Here is a 21,032-nt window from a genome sequence, read left to right on the forward strand (position 1 = left end):
AATTGCAGTACAGAGAATAACTGAACCTCAACATTTTCTCCTCTGTAAGTGTCCCTTCTACCCTGCAAAATTTGTGTTATTTATTTACATTAGATTTTCCATGGTGCAGTGCTACTAAATATTTGATAAACTAGTTACAAGGGCAATAAGGGAAAAACAGTTAAATCGTAGTTACCAGTATACAGCACTTCAAATTTTAAGCTTATATACATACATGGACAGTCATTACAAACAGCAATACCAAGATACAATAGAAGAGAGGGGGCCCTATTCACTTGAGTTAAACATTTACAGGGATAATGGGGTGTATTCGTTATGCAGAATTATGTGCATAAAGTGTTACCCCACGATGAGTAACACATAATGCAATTGTGAGGAAACGCGGAAAAGCCCCCGCAAGGGCTCAGAGTGAGGCGGCTGTTTCCGCGTCCAACATGGCGGCACAACGCGGAGAAACCGCCGCATGGACAGAGCGGCGGATTCCGCGTTGGAGGCGGCAGATTGCACGGATAGCAGAGCAACTGACAGTGCAGCCGGACGCGGGGAGACCGCCGCTCCCTTAGAGAGCGGGGCGGCGGTCCCCACGCTTGAATCAGGGATTACATTGCAAGACATGTCTGGTGTGGCTGGGACTGCTAGTCCACACAGATTCAGAAGGACGCGCGCGCTGAGAGGCAGAGCTTATATGACAGCCAGAAAAGGGTTAGCTGACCAGGCTGGTCAGCTGACAATTTCACCACTTGCCATTGGTCCAGCACTTAGGGGAGGTGCCGTAGAGCACCTTACTATATATACTGGGTGCTGGGCATTCTCTGGTTGTCTGCCGTTGCGATCACAACGTGGTAGCACTCAGACCTTGTTTGTATCTGTGTTCTAGCATAGTTTCCAAAGGTGTTGACATCAAGGCGTTCACACCTTAGCATTAGGAACATTGCATTGTATTATTTGTTATGACCTTCCGCCTGTCTGACGATCCCTCTGAACTCTGATCTTGTACCTTGCTATTTCTGATATCCTGTTGCCAAACTCTGCTCTTTCCTGGACTCTGTATTTGCATCCTGATTCTGTACTTTATCTGTCTGTGTGTTAACGACCTGGCTTGCCGACCACGAGAACTGGCCTTACTGTTAGAGGCAGTTCCCAGACCTGTTAGTGACACCCTCCCTCTTGGGTGTCACTCACGCTCTGACCTTCCTACCCTCAGCCTAGCTCCTCCCTCCTGGAGAGTCTAGGCCATAGGAAGGAACATACTTCTGGAGAAGTACTCAAAGTATACTGTTGCATAAACACTCACTTGTTCTCCCTGGTGTCCAGAGGTTAGTAGATATATCTGATTATCGGTGATACTGCAGATCACCAATAATCGGGTATATTCTGTATTCCTGGTGAGACTGCAGTTCACCGGTAATCACACCGATCGTTACAGCAATACATTACATGCAATGTATTATACTCTACTCATTGCGTGTAAGACTTTATTCACGCTATTCTGCTTACTGCAATTTAGTGAATACACCTGAATGGGTGGACACAACATGTTAAGGGAGCCAGTAAGATGTATATAAAATAGAACTACAGATAAGGCTTAAAATATGTGTACTCAGACGTTCATAGGCAGCAGTCCTGAAATCTTTGATGGCACAATATCATTATGCTTTAAAAGGTGATTAGGGTTATTGCTAAGTATTCCATTTTTTTATCAGAAAAATATGATATACAACAAAATAATGTTTTTGTTCCCTTTCTGGTTACAGTGGTAAGTTGTGTTTTTGTTTTAGAAAGGTTCCTGGTTTTGTGAAATGAAGTCCCTATTGAACATTGGGATTTAAAGGGAATGGTAAAAGGAATCTGAGGTGTGAGACCTATGGAGGCTGCCATATTTATTTCCTTTTAAAGGATACTGGTTGCCTGGCAGTTCTGCTGATCTCTCTGAGCAAAACGCTCCCAGCAACAGAAGCGCGATGGAGGAGGCACAAGGTCACACATGCAGCATTCAGATGGGGACAGTGGAAGTATGGACCAGTGCTGAATGACGGTGAGGGACCAGGAGGACGTCAAGGGGCTGGAAAAAGCCCCAGGTAAGTAACTAGCCACATTACCATTTACTTAACGTTTCATTTTCAGGGATCACGCTGAGGCTTAGGGTCTGTAATACTGGAAACTTGATTACAGCAGGAAGATGCTTTTATGCTTATAAAAGTGGTCAATTAGCCCAGCAGTTGGAGAATAAGAAAAAAAATCATCCACTTTTTAACATTTCATATTTTCTTACTTTAATTACTTTAAACATTTTAGGATTTATACATAATAATGATGTAGTTATACACATTTAAATATACAGCAGAAAAACAAATATTTTCATACTGTGTACTTTTTAACTCCCACTTTTACAGTCTACTGCAAGATAATGAATATCATTCCAACAAATCTCTTACTTGTTGTGGGCCCAATGGGTGCCAGCTGTATTCTCTGTCCTGCTGATCCAACCTCTTTCTTATGGAAGGAAGGAATGTATCCTCCTGTTGTATTGTATGCAGGGCCTGCAAATACACCAAGAGTGCCTGGAGAGGTGAAAGAACCTGTCACATGACAATACAATCCAACATGTCATCTGTTTTGGTAAAATGTAAAATACCAAAGCTGGTCTTCTTTCACTTAACATCATTCGTAAAGCAGTGAATGTTATGTATTTGCTGGGCTTATCCTGGCAATATGCATCTTATGGTTTCTTCTGTATTTGTAATGGACACTGAACATGATCACCTTAGGTAAGTTTAAAGCAAACCTAAACTGAAAATTAAAAGTCAAAATAAACATACACACAACCTCCCGTGTAGTCTACTCATCAATCTCTTTCTCTTCTCTTACATTTATTTATTATTTATTTATTTATTGTATTTATAAAGCGCCAACATATTACGCAGCGCTGAACATTAATTTAGGTTACAGACAATATTTAGGGGTGACATACAGCAATATGACAATACAGGAATACAAGAAAACCAGATCACACAGCACAGTATGAGTACCAGGTAATGCTTAGTCAGTCACTGGATGGAGCATGGATATTAGGCAAGTTAGGTTCACTCAGATGCATAGCATGGGTTCACAGTAATGGAGGTGCAAGATCAGGTAGGACACAAAAGGAGGAGGACCCTGCCCAAAGGCTTACAATCTAGAGGGAGAGGTAAGGACACGAATGGTAGGGGACCAGAGTTCAGCTGTAGGTTTAGAGCACTTGTGAGGGGTAGTAGGCCAGAGTGAAAAGGTGAGTTTTGAGGGCTTTCTTGAAGATGTTGAAGGAGGGGGCTGCCCTAATGGGTGGAGGTAGGGAGTTCCATAGTGTTGGAGCAGCTCTTGAGAAGTCCTGGAGGCGTGCATGGGACTGGGTGATGCGGGGGGCGGTTAGGCGAAGTTCATTGGAAGAGCGGAGTGAGCGGCTAGGTGTGTACCTCTGAGTAAGATCGGAAATGTAGGTTGGACAGGTTTTGTGGACAGATTTGTAGGTCAGACACAGTATCTTGAATCTGATTCTGGACTGGATAGGAAGCCAGTGGAGGGATTCTAGGAGGGGATCTGCCGTGGTGGAGCGATGGGAGCAGTGGATAATTCTGGCTGCCGCATTCATGATGGATTGCAGTGGGGCTGTTCGGGTCATAGGTAGACCAGACAGCAGGGCATTGCAGTAGTCAAGGCGGGAAATTATGAGGGCATGGATGAGGAGTTTGGTGGTGGCAGAGGTCAGGAAAGGGCGAATCTTACAGATGTTACAAAGGTGGAAGTTGCAGGACTTTGTGAGGTTTTGGATGTGGGAAGTGAAAGAGAGTGCGGAGTCCAGGGTGACACCCAGACAGCGGGCTTGAGAGGTAGGGCGAATGGTAGTGTGGTTACCAGTGACATGCACATCTGGGAGGTTCGTGGATGGCCGGGGTGGGAAGATCATAAATTCCGTTTTGTCTAGATTTAGTTTCAGGAACCTAGCGGACATCCAGGAGGAGATGGCTGATAGGCAGGAGGAGACCTTGTCCATGGTAGTGGTGGATATGTCAGGGGTGTGGAGGTAGATCTGGGTGTCATCTGCATACAGATGATAGTTAAAACCCATGGAGGAGATAACCTTGCCAATGGAGGATGTGTATAGGGTGAACAGTAGGGGGCCAAGGACCGAACCTTGGGGGACTCCCACCGAGACGTGGTTGGGGGTGGACGAGGACTCATTGAAGGTGGTCGTGAAGGAGCGGTTGGAGAGGTAGGATGAAAGCCAGGACAGGGCGAGATCGTGAATGCCCAAGGACTGGAGGGACTGGAGGAGTAGGGGATGATCTACTGTGTCAAAAGCTGCTGACAGGTCAAGGAGGAGGAGAATGGAGTATTTACCTTCAGCTTTAGCTAAGGCAAGGTCGTTGACCACTTTGGTGAGAGCAGTTTCGGTTGAGTGGGCAGGCCGAAATCCAGATTGGAGTGGGTCTAGCAGTGAGTTGGCATTGAGGTACTGGGTCAGGCGTTTGTGAACCAGACGCTCAAGGAGTTTTGAGGCAAAGGGGAGGAGGGAGATAGGACGGTAGTTGGAGGGTAGCGAGGGGTCGAGTGAGGATTTCTTGAGCAGGGGTAGTACAGTGGCCTGCTTGAAGTCTGTGGGGAAGGTGCCTGTGGATAGGGAGAGGTTGAACAGGGTAGTGAGGACTGGGGCTAATTCCGTGAAGTGAGGCTGGAGTAAATCAGAAGGGATGGGGTCAAGGGGGGAAGTAGTGGTATGGGAAGTCTGCAGTAGGTGGTTGACTTCCTCGGTGGTAGTAGAAGTGAAGGATGTGAGGGGAGGATAAGGTGGAGGAGGAGCTGGTTGGGAGGTGAAGATTGGAGATTGGATATTTCTTGGCGGATGGAGACAATTTTGTTGGTGAAGTGGGTGGCTAAATCTGTGGCAGAGAGGGAGGAAACGGAGGGTGGGGCGGTGGGTTTAAGCAGGGAGTTGAAGGTGGCAAAAAGTCGCCGGGGGTTGGAAGCTTGTGCTCCGATGAGCTTGGTAAAGTATTCCTGCTTTGCATGAGCAAGGGCAGTGTGGAACTGCAGCAGGTTGGTCTTGTACTGTAGGAAATCCTGGTTAAGCCTAGTTTTTCTCCATTTCCGTTCAGTGGCGCGTGTTTTCCTCTGGAGGATGCGAGTATGGGTAGTGCGCCAGGGCTGGGGGTTAGGGGGTCGGTTGCGGCGAAATATTGGTGGAGCAGCTTTCTCTAGGGCTGATGAGAGAGTTTGGTGATACTGAGCTGCAGCAAGATAAGGACAGGTTAGGGTGGGGAGAGTGGAGGAGAGGGCATGGAGGGGGTCAGCAAGGACACTAGGGTTGAGCTTGCGTAGGTCTCGCTGCCATCGACCAGGTGGGTGGGTGGCTAATTTGGAGGTGCCTTCCGTGAGGAGGTTGAAGGTGAGAAGGTGATGGTCTGAGGGTAGAAAGGGTGCGATGTCAAGGTCTGCAATGGTGGCAGATTTAGTGAATACAAGGTCGAGAGTGTGACCTGCAGTGTGAGTGGGGGTGTTGGCGTGTTGTACTAGTCCAAGTGAGTTGGCAATGGTGAGTAGCCGGGTCACAGCAGAGCTCTGGGCTTCATCGATGGGAATATTGAAATCCCCAAGGATGATGGTGGGGAGGTCAGAGGAGAGGATGTGAGGGAGCCAGGAGGCAAGGTCATCGAGAAATTGTGGGGTGGAGCCCGGAGGGCGGTATAAGACCGCAACAATGGCAGGGAGGGGGTGGTAGAGGCGAATGGTGTGGGCCTCAAAGGATGTGAATTGTAGAGAGGTAGGTGGTGTGAGGACACGGAAGGTGCAGGATGGGGAGAGGAGCAGACCCACCCCTCCCCCGGTCCTGTTATCTGGTCTGGGGGTGTGACTGAGGTGAAGACCCCCATAGGAGAGGGCATCCTCCGCGGCAGAGTCAGAGGGGGCGAGCCATGTCTCAGTGAGTGCGAGGATGGTGAGGGATTTGGAGAGTCTACGTTAGTCTCTGTTAGTCTACGTTGATCAATGGAATTCTCCATCCTCCATTTTGAAAATGGCTGTTAACCCATAACAGCTTCCTGGTCAGCAAACTTTTGAACTGTAATATCGCCAACTTGAACCATAGGGAAACATGGGAGATTAACATGCTCATCAGTTGTCATTTCAGTTATAACTGACAGCAACTGCTATAAATCTTACAGCAACTGCTACATTTCAGTTCTGACAAAATGTTGTCAGAACTGTAATGAATCAATTTTAAAGGTACCCCTTAAAGGAAACATAAAGGCAAAATGTGCTGCCCCATTTACCTGGGGCTTTCTCCAGCCCCTTGCAGCCATCATGTCCCACGCAGCATCTCCGCTCGCAGCCGCCGGGCCCGGGGTCTCCGCCGGTGCAGAGGCCAACTCTACTGCGCCTGCACGTTGCAAGTCCATGTTGGTTCGCAGTGTACTGTGCAGGCACAATTTTTGAGAACTAAGAGTCAGAGTTTTTATAAACTGAGGAGTCGAATGGTTTTTCATGCGATTCCATAACCCTGCTAGGGCTGTGGAGTCGAAGAGTCGGAGGTTTCATAAACTGTGGAGTCGGAGTCAGATGATTTTTGTGCCCATTCGAAAGCCCTGCTAGGGATGTGGAGTCAGAGTCAAAGCAAATATGGGTACCTGGAGTCGGAGGCTTCATAAACTGAGGAGTCGGAGTTGGATGCTTTTTGTACCGACTGCACTGCCCTGGTCCTACATGTTCATTTATATACATTATAATTTAAACTTATTAGACAATAACATATATAATTGCAATCATTTTCCTAATCTCAAAATTGCACTGATAATTCAGTATATTGTTTTGCATTGCTTTTGCAGACCAGTGTATGCTTTTGAAAATGAATATTTGCAGATCAATGTGCTTTTTTTTTTTTTTTTTTTTTTTAAATAATATTTGCTGACCAGTGTGTGCTTTTTGAAAAATAATATCTTTACAATAGGTGAAACAAGTTTGCAGTGGAGTGCCTTATGTTTTACTAACATATCATGCAATACTGTATACAATTCCACTGCCTTCTTTCCGCACCATCATTACCTGTAGTGTTCCTGTTAAATGTTACGCCACCATCGATAGGAGCCAGAGGCTTTGTGGAGAGTGCACTGCCCCATGTGGAATGGTTTGCTTCTTTACCTGAGGTAATTAGCCCCACATTCTTGGGGTTCATACCTAAGTGGAAGAAAACAACATTAATTCTCTACAAAATTATGGTTGCTGTAAGGGTACACTGGGAAAAAAATTATAATAAGTATGCCCTAAATTTAAGTATTTGTGTGAAAATCCTCAGGTGTAAAATGTCATCTTCAAGCTGCCAATTGCACCTATTCTGTACATAACAAGGATTGTGGCTGCCATGAAGTTCTCCTACAAGTGACAAACTAGCGTCCGGCTAAGAAGAAGCCAACCGCTTGGCTATAATATAGTCGAAGTTAAACTTTGCTCGGTTCAGAGATTATAAATACCGGTATATTACTGATCAACCTAAAGCTGTATTTTTTTTACTTTTTTTTTTCCTACTGAATACAGGACTTCAGGCCTCGTTCACATCTAAAATCGTAGTCGCTAACGCAAGCATTTTGTGATTTTGTGCAGCGGTTTTTTTCCCTCCCGATGCTCCACCGCACGCTGTGTTTTTGGTAAAAGTGCTTTTCTAAGCGTTTTCCAGAGCAATTTTGTCATTCACTCCCTGACACAAGTCAGGAAGTGAATTCTTTGACCCGGAAAATAATAAATGCAATGTATTTATTCTAATAAATGCAAACGCAATCACCGCATAAAGCGGTTTTGTGAGTGTTTAGCGCTCTTCCTATACCTTCCATTATAGCAAAAATGCCCCAAAATGGTTCAGGCACCGCTTTGCAACGTGCTGATATGAACCTTCTCATAGAGATTCATTGCACAAGCGTTTTGTGGGTGATTTTGAAAATCGCCTGTGCTGGAAAAAAGGGCAAAAACATTGTTAGTGTGAAAAAGACCTCAGAGTAGAGATCGAGGCATGTGGAACACATCCAATTTTGACTGGCCAACGATTGGCCAATTTTATCACCATACCATGAAGGTAGATACGTTATCTGCCTTCCTACCGTGTCTAGAATAGAAGATGCTGCTCAGTGGGCAGCCAATCAGTGTGTCTGTATAGGTCTCGTACAAAAGCGGCAGCCCAAAACAATTGTTTGTCTCTAAATTGTTTAATGCAATTAATCTTTCCAATGTGTACATAGCTTAAAGTTCAGTTGCATGTAGGAACTTTACCTGATAACACAGTCATAGCCTTCTTTATACAGTAAATTTAGTGTTCTGACTAAGGCCCCGTTCACACTTGCGTTTTGGCAAGTAAACGGACCGGATCCTGACCTGATCCTGATCAGAACCGTACGGTTCCTATCCGGATCCGGTCCGTTTGTATCAGGCATGCATCAGGCTGCCATCCGGATCCGTGGGCAAAAAATAGCGAATTTTAAAAAAAAAAGTTGGGGTCAGCAGAAGGTGCACCTGGTGCACCTGTAGAATCAGGTTCCTCCGCTGTAGGCCTCACCTCCACCTCCGACATTCTGCCAAACAGCTCCAGCACGTCTGTCACTGCTGCTCCACTCCAGACATGCTTGGCCCATGTGTCCCCATCCGAAATGGCCGCTTGGATACGCATAGGAAGTGGGGCAGAACGTCAGGTTTTTGTAGGCAGTGTGTTCTGTGCCTTCCGTTCCCCATTGGTTTCTGTGTTCCTGATGGTGCTGTCAGGCTCAGGTCCGGCTCCGGTCCGGGTGCGTGGGCCGGAGAGCCGGACCCAAAAAAGCGCATGTTGGAAAAGAGTCCGGATCCGATCCGGCTCCGTACTGTACGGAACGGACACGTGTGAACGTCCGCATAGCCTTTACATTGCTATGCGGAACGTACGTTCCGTTTGTACAGTATGCGGTCCGGATCATATCCGGAAAATCCGGATAGCGAATGCTAATGTGAACCGGGCCAAAGTAGAATCTGTCACCGCTAAAATTTCTGCAGGAACCGGGGCTGGTTCTCTCATGAAGCAAGGTGAAACATTTGCATCAGGCATAGAGATTACTGGGGCGGCATGTTTGTACTATGTGTTTACACTAACAGCATGCAGTCAGAGTAGGAAGAGAAGCAAGAAGAGAGCGAGGTGAAGAGGTCATCATTGGGGAAAAGCAGCTTGTTGTGCTGTGTGAGGAGTCTTGACAGTGTGTGAGGAGGGGGGAGGCAGGAGAGCAGCAGCGTTTCATTTGACTTGCACAGCAGAAAAAGAGGAGGTGGCACTGCTGTCCTGACCGAGGAGGAATGGAGTGGCAGAGGGTGAGCAGTCTGTTTTCTTACAGACCTACAGCCAGCGTGGTATTGTGTTGAGCTGCAGCATGTCATGTGAGAACATTAAATGAAGTAAATTGTCGGGTACTGTGCAATCATTCCAAATCGAGGGGGCGCGTCCTCACAAATTTGCCTCAGGCAGCAAAAGGTCTAGAACCGGCCCTGGCAGGCACAATGGCACTCAGGTCAGTCATCTATAGTGCAGGACCACTAAGGAGGAGGCCATGACATCAGGGAACAATTGTTTCAGCTACAGAAAATTTGTGTGCAAAAAATGTGTGTGCATAACTTAAAGCTGAGCATATCGGTGAAGTTTACCTACTGAAATCATTCTTCAGGAAGACATCTTCTGCTATGATGTCCCCTTTAATATTTTCCAAAAGCAGTAGCGTATGTATATGGCATACATTTTTTGAGGCTCTTGGCTCCAGTGGGAGACATAGGATTAAGTAAGTAGTAGTGTATCCATGAATAACAGCTTCCTTTCCTTATCTTGGTGAAAAAAAAGGGGGAAAAACTGGCATCTGCAACAAGCGGTTAGCTTTTCAGGTGTCCCCTATCAAGCTCTACTTATTGTGGTCTCTACATTAGCCTTAAGCTAAGTACCCACGGGGGTACAATTGTGGCTGTCGCCGCACACGGGAGCGTGTGCGCGACAGTTCGGCGACAGCTCGTCGCCACATCCCTCTGCATCCACACGGCAGCAGAGGGATTAGCGATGCGGCGGAAGCTGTCGCCGAGTTTCCTCCCCCCCGCCGGAAGCTCCGTGTGGTGTGTGTGGGTAGCTGTCGCTAGCCCGCATACACATGCGGGGCTAGCGACAGTTCCGGCGAGGTTGCGGCGACGACTGTAGCCGGCGATTGAACAGGTCAATCGCCTGGCGACAGCTCCGACGGGCGACGGTTCGGGGCGCGCGCATCATACACACGGGGGAACTGTCGCCGCAACACGCGCGTGCCACGCTGTTGCGGCGACGGCCGTCCCCCGTGAGTATGGGCCTTTACACACTAGATTGAGCTGTAAGTGACCAGCTTGTATACAATTGGCAGTTGTGGCAGAGACCGTCACAGAAGTAAGTTAAGTATGCTGCTAACCTAACTATTAGGCTGCATACAGGAAGACAAATGCATAGTCATGCCTCTCAAAAAAAGACAGCAAGAAAGCAAATGGTTGAAAGTCATATGAGAAAAATAGGACATGGTTAGTACTAGTCAGCCACCTTCAGGGCCCATTCACACTAGAAATCGCTAAACGCTAATGCAAAACGCTGAGCGTTTTTCTGGCCTTTTTTTCTAGCGATTTTTCACTGTATAGAGAGCGTTTTTCCAGCGATTAGCGTTTTGCGATTTTTAGTTCAATTCAAATACTTTTATTGAATCGCTAATCGCTCCAGAATCGCTCAGAAAACGCTGCATGCAACGCGTTTGCGTTTCAGCAAAACGTTAAACGCTTTGATGAGAACACTTCCATACACTTTCATTGTGCACACGTTTTTCAAATCGCTAGCGATTTTCAGCAAAGCTGAAAACGCTCTGAAAACGCACAAGTGTGAATGGGCCCTCAGTGTGTGGCAAGGAGTAGACAGTGTATAAAATGGGGTATTACACATGTGATTAGATGCTTGATTACTATATACTATATACTGTACATATGTAATGCAAGTACTAGGCACAGAAGAAAGGTATGGTATGGTAAGGAATCTGCACGGCAGAGTAGTGGTTAGCATGCTTGCTTTGTAGCGCTGGGTCCTCGGTTCAAATCCCAGCCAGGGCACTATCTGCACAAAGTTTGTATGTTCTCCCCGTGTCTCTATGGGTTTCCCCCGGGCACTATGGTTTCCCCCACATCCACAAAAAATACAGATAAGTTAATTGGCTTCTCCTTAAAATGGCCCTAAACTATGATACATACATAGACATATGACTATGGTAGGGAATAGATTGTGAGCCCCTGAGGGACAGTTAGTTAGACAAGACAATATAAGGTACTCTGTACAGCACTGAGGAAGATGCTGGCGCCATATAAATACTAAATAATAATAATAATAATTACCTGGTAGGTATCGTGACTGCCTGAGGTAATGCTGTCTTGCTAAAATTGCCTTGCCAGAGTCTGTTCTTAATTCAGCTGCATTTACATCTTTGTTTTCATCAGAAGAAATTGATTCTGCAAAGCTGAGAGTTTTCCAGTATTTATTATACAATACATTCAGCTATTTACTGTACATTCATATTTAAAGACAACAACATACAGTAAGACTTGAGGTATATGTAAATAGATGAAGGATATTGCAATCCATGCTATTAACTCTCGGTTAGTCTCACTGCTCCAGCTGGGCCAAGCTTGTGCCGCTAATCTATGAATATGCAGCTTTAGCCCTTTGACTGTCAACATCATTTGCGTAGTAGTACTGAGACACGCTAGAAATACCTTTCATCATTTTTTAAAGTGGTACTATTTCTGACATTGATATTTTGCCATTTCTAATGCTGCTTTGTCCTGCTGTGGCCTTCGGCTTCTGTCCACACAACTAAGCCAATGAAATCCACTGCAGTCTTTTCTGCTAGTGTTTTACCCACTGCAAACAAAGGAGACTGTGAAGAAGACAGTGGGACAGATTTATCAAACTAGTGCAATGAAAATTGGAGCAAAACTGGTGCAAACATGGAGTAGATGCCCATACTGAGTAACTGCACTACTTTTACACCAATTTTGCACCAGTTCTGCTTACATTGATTTTGATAAATCAGCCCCAGCGTGTCATAAGTTGTTGGAGTTTGACATCAGTCATCTCTGTCATTCTCTGAGTTTGTCATTCCCTTAGTTGTGACAGCCTCAAAAGTCCTCCATGACGGCGCCCCTCTGTTTTTTTGGCGGGCACCCTCCTCAGTCTGTCAACCCTTGGTGTGTTAGAGAAGGGGGGCAGCAATGACACTGGCATGAAAGCCAGGGTTGGCCAAACAATGCTCAATTTTATTTGCTCATTAGCAAATTCAGCTGCAGCACGTTTCAACATTGTTTCTCTTGGCCAGTCTGTGTGTCTGTCAGTTGCCCTGCCAGTCCTTTACTTACATTGTTAGTCTGCAAGTCAGTGCCAGTCCTGTCTGCAGTCTATCCTGTCAGTCTGCTCTCCCAGTCCTAGTCTTCTCTGTAGTCTGTCATCCTGGTTCTAGCCAGGTCTATCAGCAGTCAGTCATCCTTATCCCTGCCGGTCCAGTCCGCAGTCTGTCATCCTGGTCACTGCCAGTCCAGTCTGCAGTCTGTCATCTTGTTCCTTGCCTGTCTAGTCAGTAGTCTGCAAATCCATAGGTCATTAAAGGGAACCAGAGATGAACGATTCACACAAAATAAACATATCAGTTGATAGCTTGTAAAGAGTAAATGCTCTACCTGATAATTTCGCCACTCTGGTGTGCCTTTTTGAGTGTTTTTTATCCATTATTGCTCCAGGAAATATCCAATATGGCCGCCGGCTCATACCTGTTCTGCTTCCGGGTTATGAGTTGTTCTGGATGTGCTGTCTAGCCTCTATGAGACTACAGACAAGCAGGGCTGCTGCAGCTTTTCATCTGTCTGCTTTTAACTATTATTCTGGTATGCTGTGTGGCTGCCTGTAGGAAGTGTTTCTCATAGAAATGAAACTGCATACAGTAGATAATGACTGGCTGCACAGTGCACACAGATACACTTGTCTGTTTCAGAGCTTCTTTCTCGGCAGCAGCAGCCCCTCCAATGTCAACAGCTCCGAGTAAGGAAATCTGAGCCAGGAGGGGGAAGGCTTGGGCTTGAAAAGACTCCACAGAAGAGTGACTCAGCTATAATGATTCCAGGTCAAACCTAGGCTGAATCAGTTGGTGGATTCTTATCACAGTTGATAACAGATAGATTAGACTGAGAAGAATAAAACTAAAAGCAGGGTAAGTGTTTACTGTCATGTTCCCACTGATAAATGTAATAAAATACATGAGGGTGCTTCGTCTCTGGTTCTCTTTAAAGTGAACCTAAAGTCAAATGAAAAAAATGAGATTTACTCACCTGGGGCTTCCCTCACTTTAATGCCAGGACCTTCTACACTGCTTCAACAGATGTAACTGATGGAACTGAAGACTACAGAACTGATTCTATTTCCGCTGGTCCTGACCTCACATAGACTTAAAATACTTGACGATGGAAGCATGTTAACCACTTTACCACTAAGGGTTTTTCCCCTTATGGACCGGAGCAATTTTCACCTTTCAGTGCGCCTTCCATTCATTCACCAATTGCTTTATCCCTGCTTATCACAACAAAATGATCTAGATCTTGTTTTTTTGCCACCATCTAGGCTTTTTATGGGTGGTACATTTTGCTAAGATTTATTTTATTCGAAATGCATTTTAACGGGAATAATACAAAAAGAGTGGAAAAAAAATCATTATTTCTCAGTTTTCGGCCTTATAGTTTTAAAATAATACATGCTACTTTGGATAAATGTCACACATTTTATTTGCCCATTTGTTCCAGTTATTACAACATTTAAATGATGTCCCTAGTACAATGTATGGCGACAATATTTTATTTGGAAAAAAAGTGTATTTTTTCAGTTTTGCATCCGGCACTAATCACAAGCCCTTACTTGCGAAAATAATAGTAATATTCCCCCATGACATACATATTAAAAAAAAGTTGAGTCCCTAAGGGTATATATATATATATATATATATATATATATATATATATATATATATATATATATATATATATATATATATATACATACATACATATATACATGTATACATACATACATACACACACACACACACACACCATTTTTTCTTGAACTATGGGAGATATTTATGTATGTGTGTGTGTGTATGTGTGTGCAATCTAATGTATGTAGGGTGTAGGGTGTATTTTTACTATTTGGCCACTAGGTGTCCCCCAACTTTATCTTCCTGTGCATAATGTTAGTACGCTAACAGTAAGCAATGTGTGTATGTATTTACTTTCGTTTTATCAATGACCATGGCATCTCATTGATGCTGGTGATCAGTGACCACAGGCACTTAGATCAGCCAATGGGAACGGTCTACTAACGGGGGGGTTGAGAAGGCGCACCTGAGACATATATCTAGGCCCCTGGAACGGGAACAGTGCTCCCTCAGGGCGTAGATATACTGGGCCATATGCAATTCACTTTTTTACCTGAGTTTTCTCCTAGGAGATAATTTTTAATTTTTTATTTAAAATGACTTTTTTGGCACTTTACAATGGAAAAATACTAAAAAGTAGGTGAATAAGTACTATCAAAATAATTGTGAGCATTTGCTTGCTTGCTGTTGGTTTAAAAGGCAGTTTATTTACAAGTTATGAAAATATCACCTAGGAGAAAACTCAGGTGAAAAAGTGCTTTGCATATGGCCCACTGTCTTTTTTTCAAGAAGTGATTAAATTGTTGTACATTTGATTAATTTAAGTACATGTTGACACCACAGTGTACTTGTAATTGTTACAATCTGCATCTGCTGGTAAATTCCTGAATGAACTAACTTTGCTTCACCAGCAGATGTCACCAGCCTCCTCCATGAATTTACAACCTGAACTTTCCTCTGCCCACCAGCAGAGGGCGGACTGTCTAGAGATCTCTCCACAGACAGGGAGGAGGCCTGGACTGTCACATGGTCTCTCAGCATGCCATTTAAGCCACACCTGTAAACTAACTAGTTGCTAGCTCTTTGTTCCTGGTTCTAGCCATCCTGCCCTGAGTTCCCTGTTCCTGGTAATTTAGTTCCTTGATTCCCTGCTGTATTGATCTCCCGTGTTGACCTTGTGCTTTGTATACCGACTATTCTTTGCCTAGCGATTACTGTACTGTTTGATCTCCTGAGTATGACCTATGCTTGCTGACTATCCGTGTGTCTCCTCCTCGATTGTGAATCTGTATTTTGTATATATATTTCTAGGTTTATGTTGTGTTACTATCCTGGATCCAGGGTCTGTGTGCACACAATTCTATACACTGGATCTACTCTGCATAACTCGCTTTATGCAGAGAGGTCCTTGTATAAACCCTGATTTTCTTACCTTGTATGCTTATTGTATATATCTGCCTGTATTATTTGATGCAGTGTATTGTATGTGTGTAGAATACGTTGCCTGCAAGTTGATACTGATTGTTTCCGTGCATGAGGTTAATGCACAGTATTACTTTATTTTCATTTAATAATAAATCCTTATTATTCATTTACTCCTGGTTTTGTCAGTCTTTTCCTAAACAGTGACATCTCTGCCTGGTTGTGGGTTTGTGCGATTGTTTCTGGGCCTGCGCTGTGCGCTCTTGATGACATCCGCGGGATCGAGGACACGGCAACGCAGGCGCAGTGGTTTTCAGACTTTAAAGTCTGAAATTCCAGAAGTGAACCGGAGGCAGGGCCGGAGCATCGGTGAGCGGCTGCGCCAACAGAGGATGTCTGCGGGGGACCATTAGAAGCCCCGGGTAAGTTCAACTCATTTTCCCCTGACCCTCTTACAGTATCCCTCTAAGGTGACAATCTGAAAGGTTTTCCAACTGTTTTATCCAGTGTTGCAAACCGAAATGCAAGCTATTTGATTTGTAATAATGATATTAAAAATTACTTTTCTATGTCATTTCCCAGAAAACTGTCATTACTAAAAACTTGCAAGGAAGTATATATTTCTCTTTGTCACAAGAACGCTGCTAAAAGCACGGAGTGCTCCATCTTGAGAATGTGTAATTATTTTCTATAAAGTCTCCAATGGCTGGTTGTAATTATGTATCACATCTTATAGATTTGCCTCCAGTTAGTTACAGCCCGCTGTCCTTGATTCATTGAGAAATGTAATCTTCCCTAGTTCCAGAGTTAGTAATCTAAAGCAGGCATGTCCAAAGTCCATTCCGGGGGCTAAATACGACCTGCCTAGCCTTTTCTAGTGGCCCCCAAAGCTCTTCACAGTTGTTAATTCCATGCGAACCGCAAGTGTCGTTGCTCTGCCTCCCCTTTGTTCACCTGCCAGCAGCAGTAACAGTCACAGATTAGCAGCTACCACTGTGCTAATTGCAAACAGTATATGTTTTCTCCTGTGGAAATATTGTATCTGACAAAAATGTCACAGGCATATCGCAGTGTACCGTTCTCAACATAATTGTCGCCCCCCCCCCCGAAAATCATTTAATCTTGCTAGTTTTCCACCCTAGCACTCTCAAAAACTGCAATATGGCCCCTGGCCTAAAAAGTTTGGACACCCCTGAATTCTACAGCAGTGTTTGCTAAAGTCCCTGTAAACATGGGGAGGTCTACAAGGGTACTGCTTTTTTCTCCACATAAATCAGGTCCACTTTAACATATTAGGACTTCAGACTCACCCAAAATCTTCTTTTTTGTTTTCTTTAACCACTGCCATGCTGGGCTTTTTTGAAAAAGAAATACCAAAGTCTGTATCAAAATCATCCCAGCTGTCCTTTACAACAGACTGCCCCCAGCGCCGTCTTCCATGCTTTAAGTTGGCAGTGCTGTTTTGTGGTCCACTGACAACGGATTTCTGTAATGGGGAAAATAGAAGTAATTAATCCATATTTAAAAACATGCAAAGACTGGTTTATACATATTCAACTAGGCAGTATGCCCCATAACCTTATGAAAACCACAAACTACAGGGGCTAATACAGGGGCAGATACAGGGGCTAAATGTCTTTAAAGTGTGACTAAAGTAAATGATAAACACTGGCAACCCACATGCAACCACAACCCCCACACACACACTCACCTGCAATTCTCTAAACAAAAAAAAGTCAGCAAACTGCACCCAACAAGTGTGGCGGTACACACACACACACACGGACGCAGAAACCAGGGATTTTCTATAGTGTGTGTGTGCGTGTGTGTGTTTAATATATCATCTATACAGTGTACTGTATGTCATAGAGGTCCTCTTAGTAGTAAATACATTTGTGAGATGAGCCTCCTCCTCATTTCATACTGCTTCCACCTGTGGCCTTCTCTATGCTCTAGCTTTCATCACTCGTACAAACAATGGGCATTGATCAAATATTGAGTGGGGTGAATGTCACGGAACAGCCGTGAGAAACGAAAACGCAACCGTAGTCGGTTTCCTGCCTCGATTGCCGTTGCGCTGCCAAATCAGAATCTCATGTCTGGATACCAGGCAGTCCAGCCTGGAGGGTCTCTGCTGTCTTCATAAGAGCAGCAGAGTTCTTTTCATGAAACCTGGTGCCTGTGACCTGTTAGCCAGAGGTGTAAACTCAAAGCTTGTCCAAGCTGATTTCACATTCAGATGTTAATTAAAGGAACCAAAAGGTCGGGGCCCCTACAACCCAGGTATGAATCTTCTCAGGAACCTGACCCGCTGCCCTAGCCATGTCTGATGTCATATTAATCTGTATCTTCCGACCAGTATGAATCTGTTATCCCCCTAAATATAATGTGTATCGTTCATGAGTTATGGCATTTTATAAGTTTAGCCCTAAAATCTCTCAGAGGGAATGAACTGTCATTGGTGGGTGACTCAGAGGGGGCCGGCATTGCCACACCCCCAAGCCAGCTTCATCAAAAGCACATGGCCGGCAGGTGGGCCCTCAGTCCTCCAAATTCCACCATCACGAAAGCACACTGCCAGCCAGGGGACCATGTGGTTGGCAGCCATCTTGTCTTAGCTGAAACCAAGGACACATGGCTAGCGGCCATCTTGATCGGCCATCTTGTCTGAACTGAACAAAGGACATCTTCCATTTTGCTTGGATTTTAAACTTTGCTGAACTGAACAAAAGGAACTCTACAAGTTTTCCCAGAACGGACATATTTCCACAAACCCTAAGTATTTTCTCCTTTTTTATTTCATACTGGCTATTACTGTTTTAATAATTGTTGATTTTAATAATTGTCTGTATATATTAATTATTTATATTGCCGTGAATAAACGACTTCATCAAAGTCATTCACTGTTCCGCTACCCTGCTTATCAGCCGCACAACTGAACCAGACTTCTGAAGAGACGCTACTATTGTTGAGATCTAGACAGAATAGAGTGTGTTTAACTGTTTTTATTTTCAGGTCGAGAAATAACCAGTTAGTGAGTTCCTCTGTCTCAGAAAACAGAGGTGGTGGCAGTTTTACCCTGAAATAGTGTGTAAAGTTGTAATTACCGTACATCACAGGCTCCCTTCTGGTTTGTCTGCGGCCAATTCCCAACGGTTCCTACGCATTGACTGCGACCAGAGTTCGCATGATCCGTGCGCTGGCACCGTTTGGAAGGCATTTCGCGGTCTGACCACTAGGGCTCCTGTGACAGTGTACTACTCTAAATAGATGATCATTAGAGTCAATGTTTCTATTGAATTGAACTTACCTGTTTGAAAACTGTACAGTGTATGCCCATGTTTAGGAATCAATTTTATTTGCTTTAGAGTTCCTGCTTATAGATATGCTAAAGCATATAAGATATGCTAGCCTCTTCCAGCTCTTATTTTAACCAAATGTCCATATTACAGCATTCTCATGCCAATCTGCTAATCAATACTTCTGGTTACCCATCTGCTCTCCCCCCTCTACTGATATAACCACAGCAAGGCAGCAACAAAGGTCACTTTAATGCTGCCTGGATATTCCTCTTTATGGTTTAGTGTTTAGGTTTAACCAGGAAATCCCCTAAATCTTTAAAGGGACTCCGAGCAGTGCAGAAACTATGGAAAGATGCATATCATTTTAAAGCTCTCTTTCTCCTCTTTCCAATGATATATAAACTGCCGCCCTACGCCTTTTAGTTTTCGCTATTTTCGCGATTGAAATTGCCGCGGCCGCGATTTCAATCGCGAAAATAGGGAAAACTAAAAAGGCGTAAGGCGACGATTTAGGTGTCGCCAGAAAGAGGAGAAAGAGCTTTAAAATGATATGCATCTTTCCATAGTTACATTGTATTACACAGGACGACACTTTCCCCAGTGTCAGCAGCTCCATTCAGCACTTTCCTAAAGGCAGCAGCTCCATTTAGCAGAATGGAGCTGCTGCCTTTAGGAAAGTGTCGTCCTGTGTAATACAATGTAACTATGGAAAGATGGATATCATTTTAAAGCTCTCTTTCTCCTCTTTCTGGCGACACCTAAATCGTCGCCCTACGCCTTTTAGTTTTCTCTATTTGCGCAATTGAAATCGCGGCCACGGCAATTTCAATCGCGAAAATAGCAAAAACTAAAAAGCGTAGGGCGGCGGTTTATATTTCATTGGAAAGAGGAGAAAGAGAGCTTTAAAATGATGTGCATCTTTCCATAATTTCTGCACTGCTCTGAGTCCCTTTAAAGATTCCGCCGCACATGCGCATTCTCCCCATCATCACACAGGCAGGTGTAATACGTGCGTCCACGCTGTGCATATTACAATTTCTTTTTAGGATATAAGTATGGTAATGTTGGTATGTTTTACATAATTTGTGCATGGAAACTGCTAGGAATACAGTACAGACAATAGTAAAATGTGATTACAGTGTTACTGACATTTAGCAATGTGTATAAAAACTCATGTACATCTTTAGATCTGTCATGTTACTTACTGGCGAAATGATCTTGCTGATGTTGGGAAGAGCCACTTGAGGAGGCTTGGATGGCAGCTGGTTGTCGGTTGTGCTTTGCGGCAGCTGTATCTGCTGTAGGGGTCTGTGTGGGACAGGCGAGTCATTTGATGTCTTCTTTGGTACTTCAAGTGGAGATTGCTTTTTTATCTCGGATAATTGCGGTGGCTCGCTGGGCTGTGCTGGCTTACTTACTACAGTCTTTCTCTGTTCTGTAGCTTGAGCTGGAGGGCCGAGTGCTTGTCCAACATGAAAATACGGGTACCTTAAAGCCTTTAAACAGTAACAAAGGAATTACTGTTTTCCCTCTTAACTAATTCAAATCTTATACATTTTATCTGTATGCACATCATATTGGATCTGATGAAACGGCCCCCATTCTTCTAAAATACAAACAAGACGTCATGCTTCCTTAGATCGTCAAAATAAAAGTATTACGGTATGTTGGAAATTTTTTCTATGTTAAATAGATATTTCTTAAAGAATTAGCTGTTGGGAATCCAGTGGAACCTTGGTTTGCGAGCATAATTCATTCTGGAAGCATGCTTGTAATCCAAAGCACTCTTATATCAAAGCGAATTTCCCCATAAGGTTTAATGGAAACTCAGATGATTACTTCCACAATCCAAAAACATTTATAAAAAAATATGTAGTACGTAGTGAGGTACTATATCGGATAAAAATGTAAATAATGCTGTCACTATATCTAACTGAATCCTTACTGTCTGGCAGTTCGTCCCAACCTTTCTTTTTTGTGAGACTTTAAAGGACTTACGAGACCAAAGGAAAAAAAAAAGTTCAGTACCTGTAGCTAATTTGAATGCACGGAGAACGCCATCTGCGCCCTCAGTGCAGTTTCGCCGGATCCCCGCTGCTCAATATCTCCCCCCGGCCGGCTCCCGACCCCACAGCCTGGGTCGGGGCTCTCATGCCACCTGCAAAATGTCCGCCCGAGCTGGCCGCAGCTGCGCAATGCGCGCAGACGCGAGTATGGCTGCGCAGCTCTAGGGCCTCCCCCTAATCCACGCTGCGGGTTGTCTCCTGTAGCATGGATCAGGGATACAGTAAAAAAGTCCAGGTCAGCACACCTT

At 44.4% G+C, this 21,032-nt stretch overlaps 1 protein-coding gene across 6 annotated transcripts in view; it reads right to left on the reverse strand.

Moving 5' to 3' along the window:
* Positions 1–21,032, reverse strand: part of MAK (male germ cell associated kinase) — a 79,501-nt gene that overhangs the window by 5,599 nt on the left and 52,870 nt on the right. For 4 of the 6 annotated variants that reach the window (XM_068236887.1, XM_068236890.1, XM_068236893.1 and 1 more), the window contains exons 9-13: positions 19,924–20,214; positions 16,727–16,902; positions 11,413–11,534; positions 7,075–7,206; positions 2,436–2,579 (exon numbers count right to left, since the gene is read on the reverse strand). In XM_068236887.1, the coding sequence (XP_068092988.1) occupies positions 2,436–2,579; positions 7,075–7,206; positions 11,413–11,534; positions 16,727–16,902; positions 19,924–20,214 (865 nt within the window). The remainder of the gene's footprint in view (positions 1–2,435; positions 2,580–7,074; positions 7,207–11,412; positions 11,535–16,726; positions 16,903–19,923; positions 20,215–21,032) is intronic. The other 2 variants (XM_068236891.1, XM_068236892.1) reach the window with 1 other exon arrangement.

This window comes from Hyperolius riggenbachi, chromosome 5, assembly GCF_040937935.1.
Source record: "Hyperolius riggenbachi isolate aHypRig1 chromosome 5, aHypRig1.pri, whole genome shotgun sequence".
Classification (NCBI taxonomy): Eukaryota; Metazoa; Chordata; class Amphibia; order Anura; family Hyperoliidae; genus Hyperolius; species Hyperolius riggenbachi.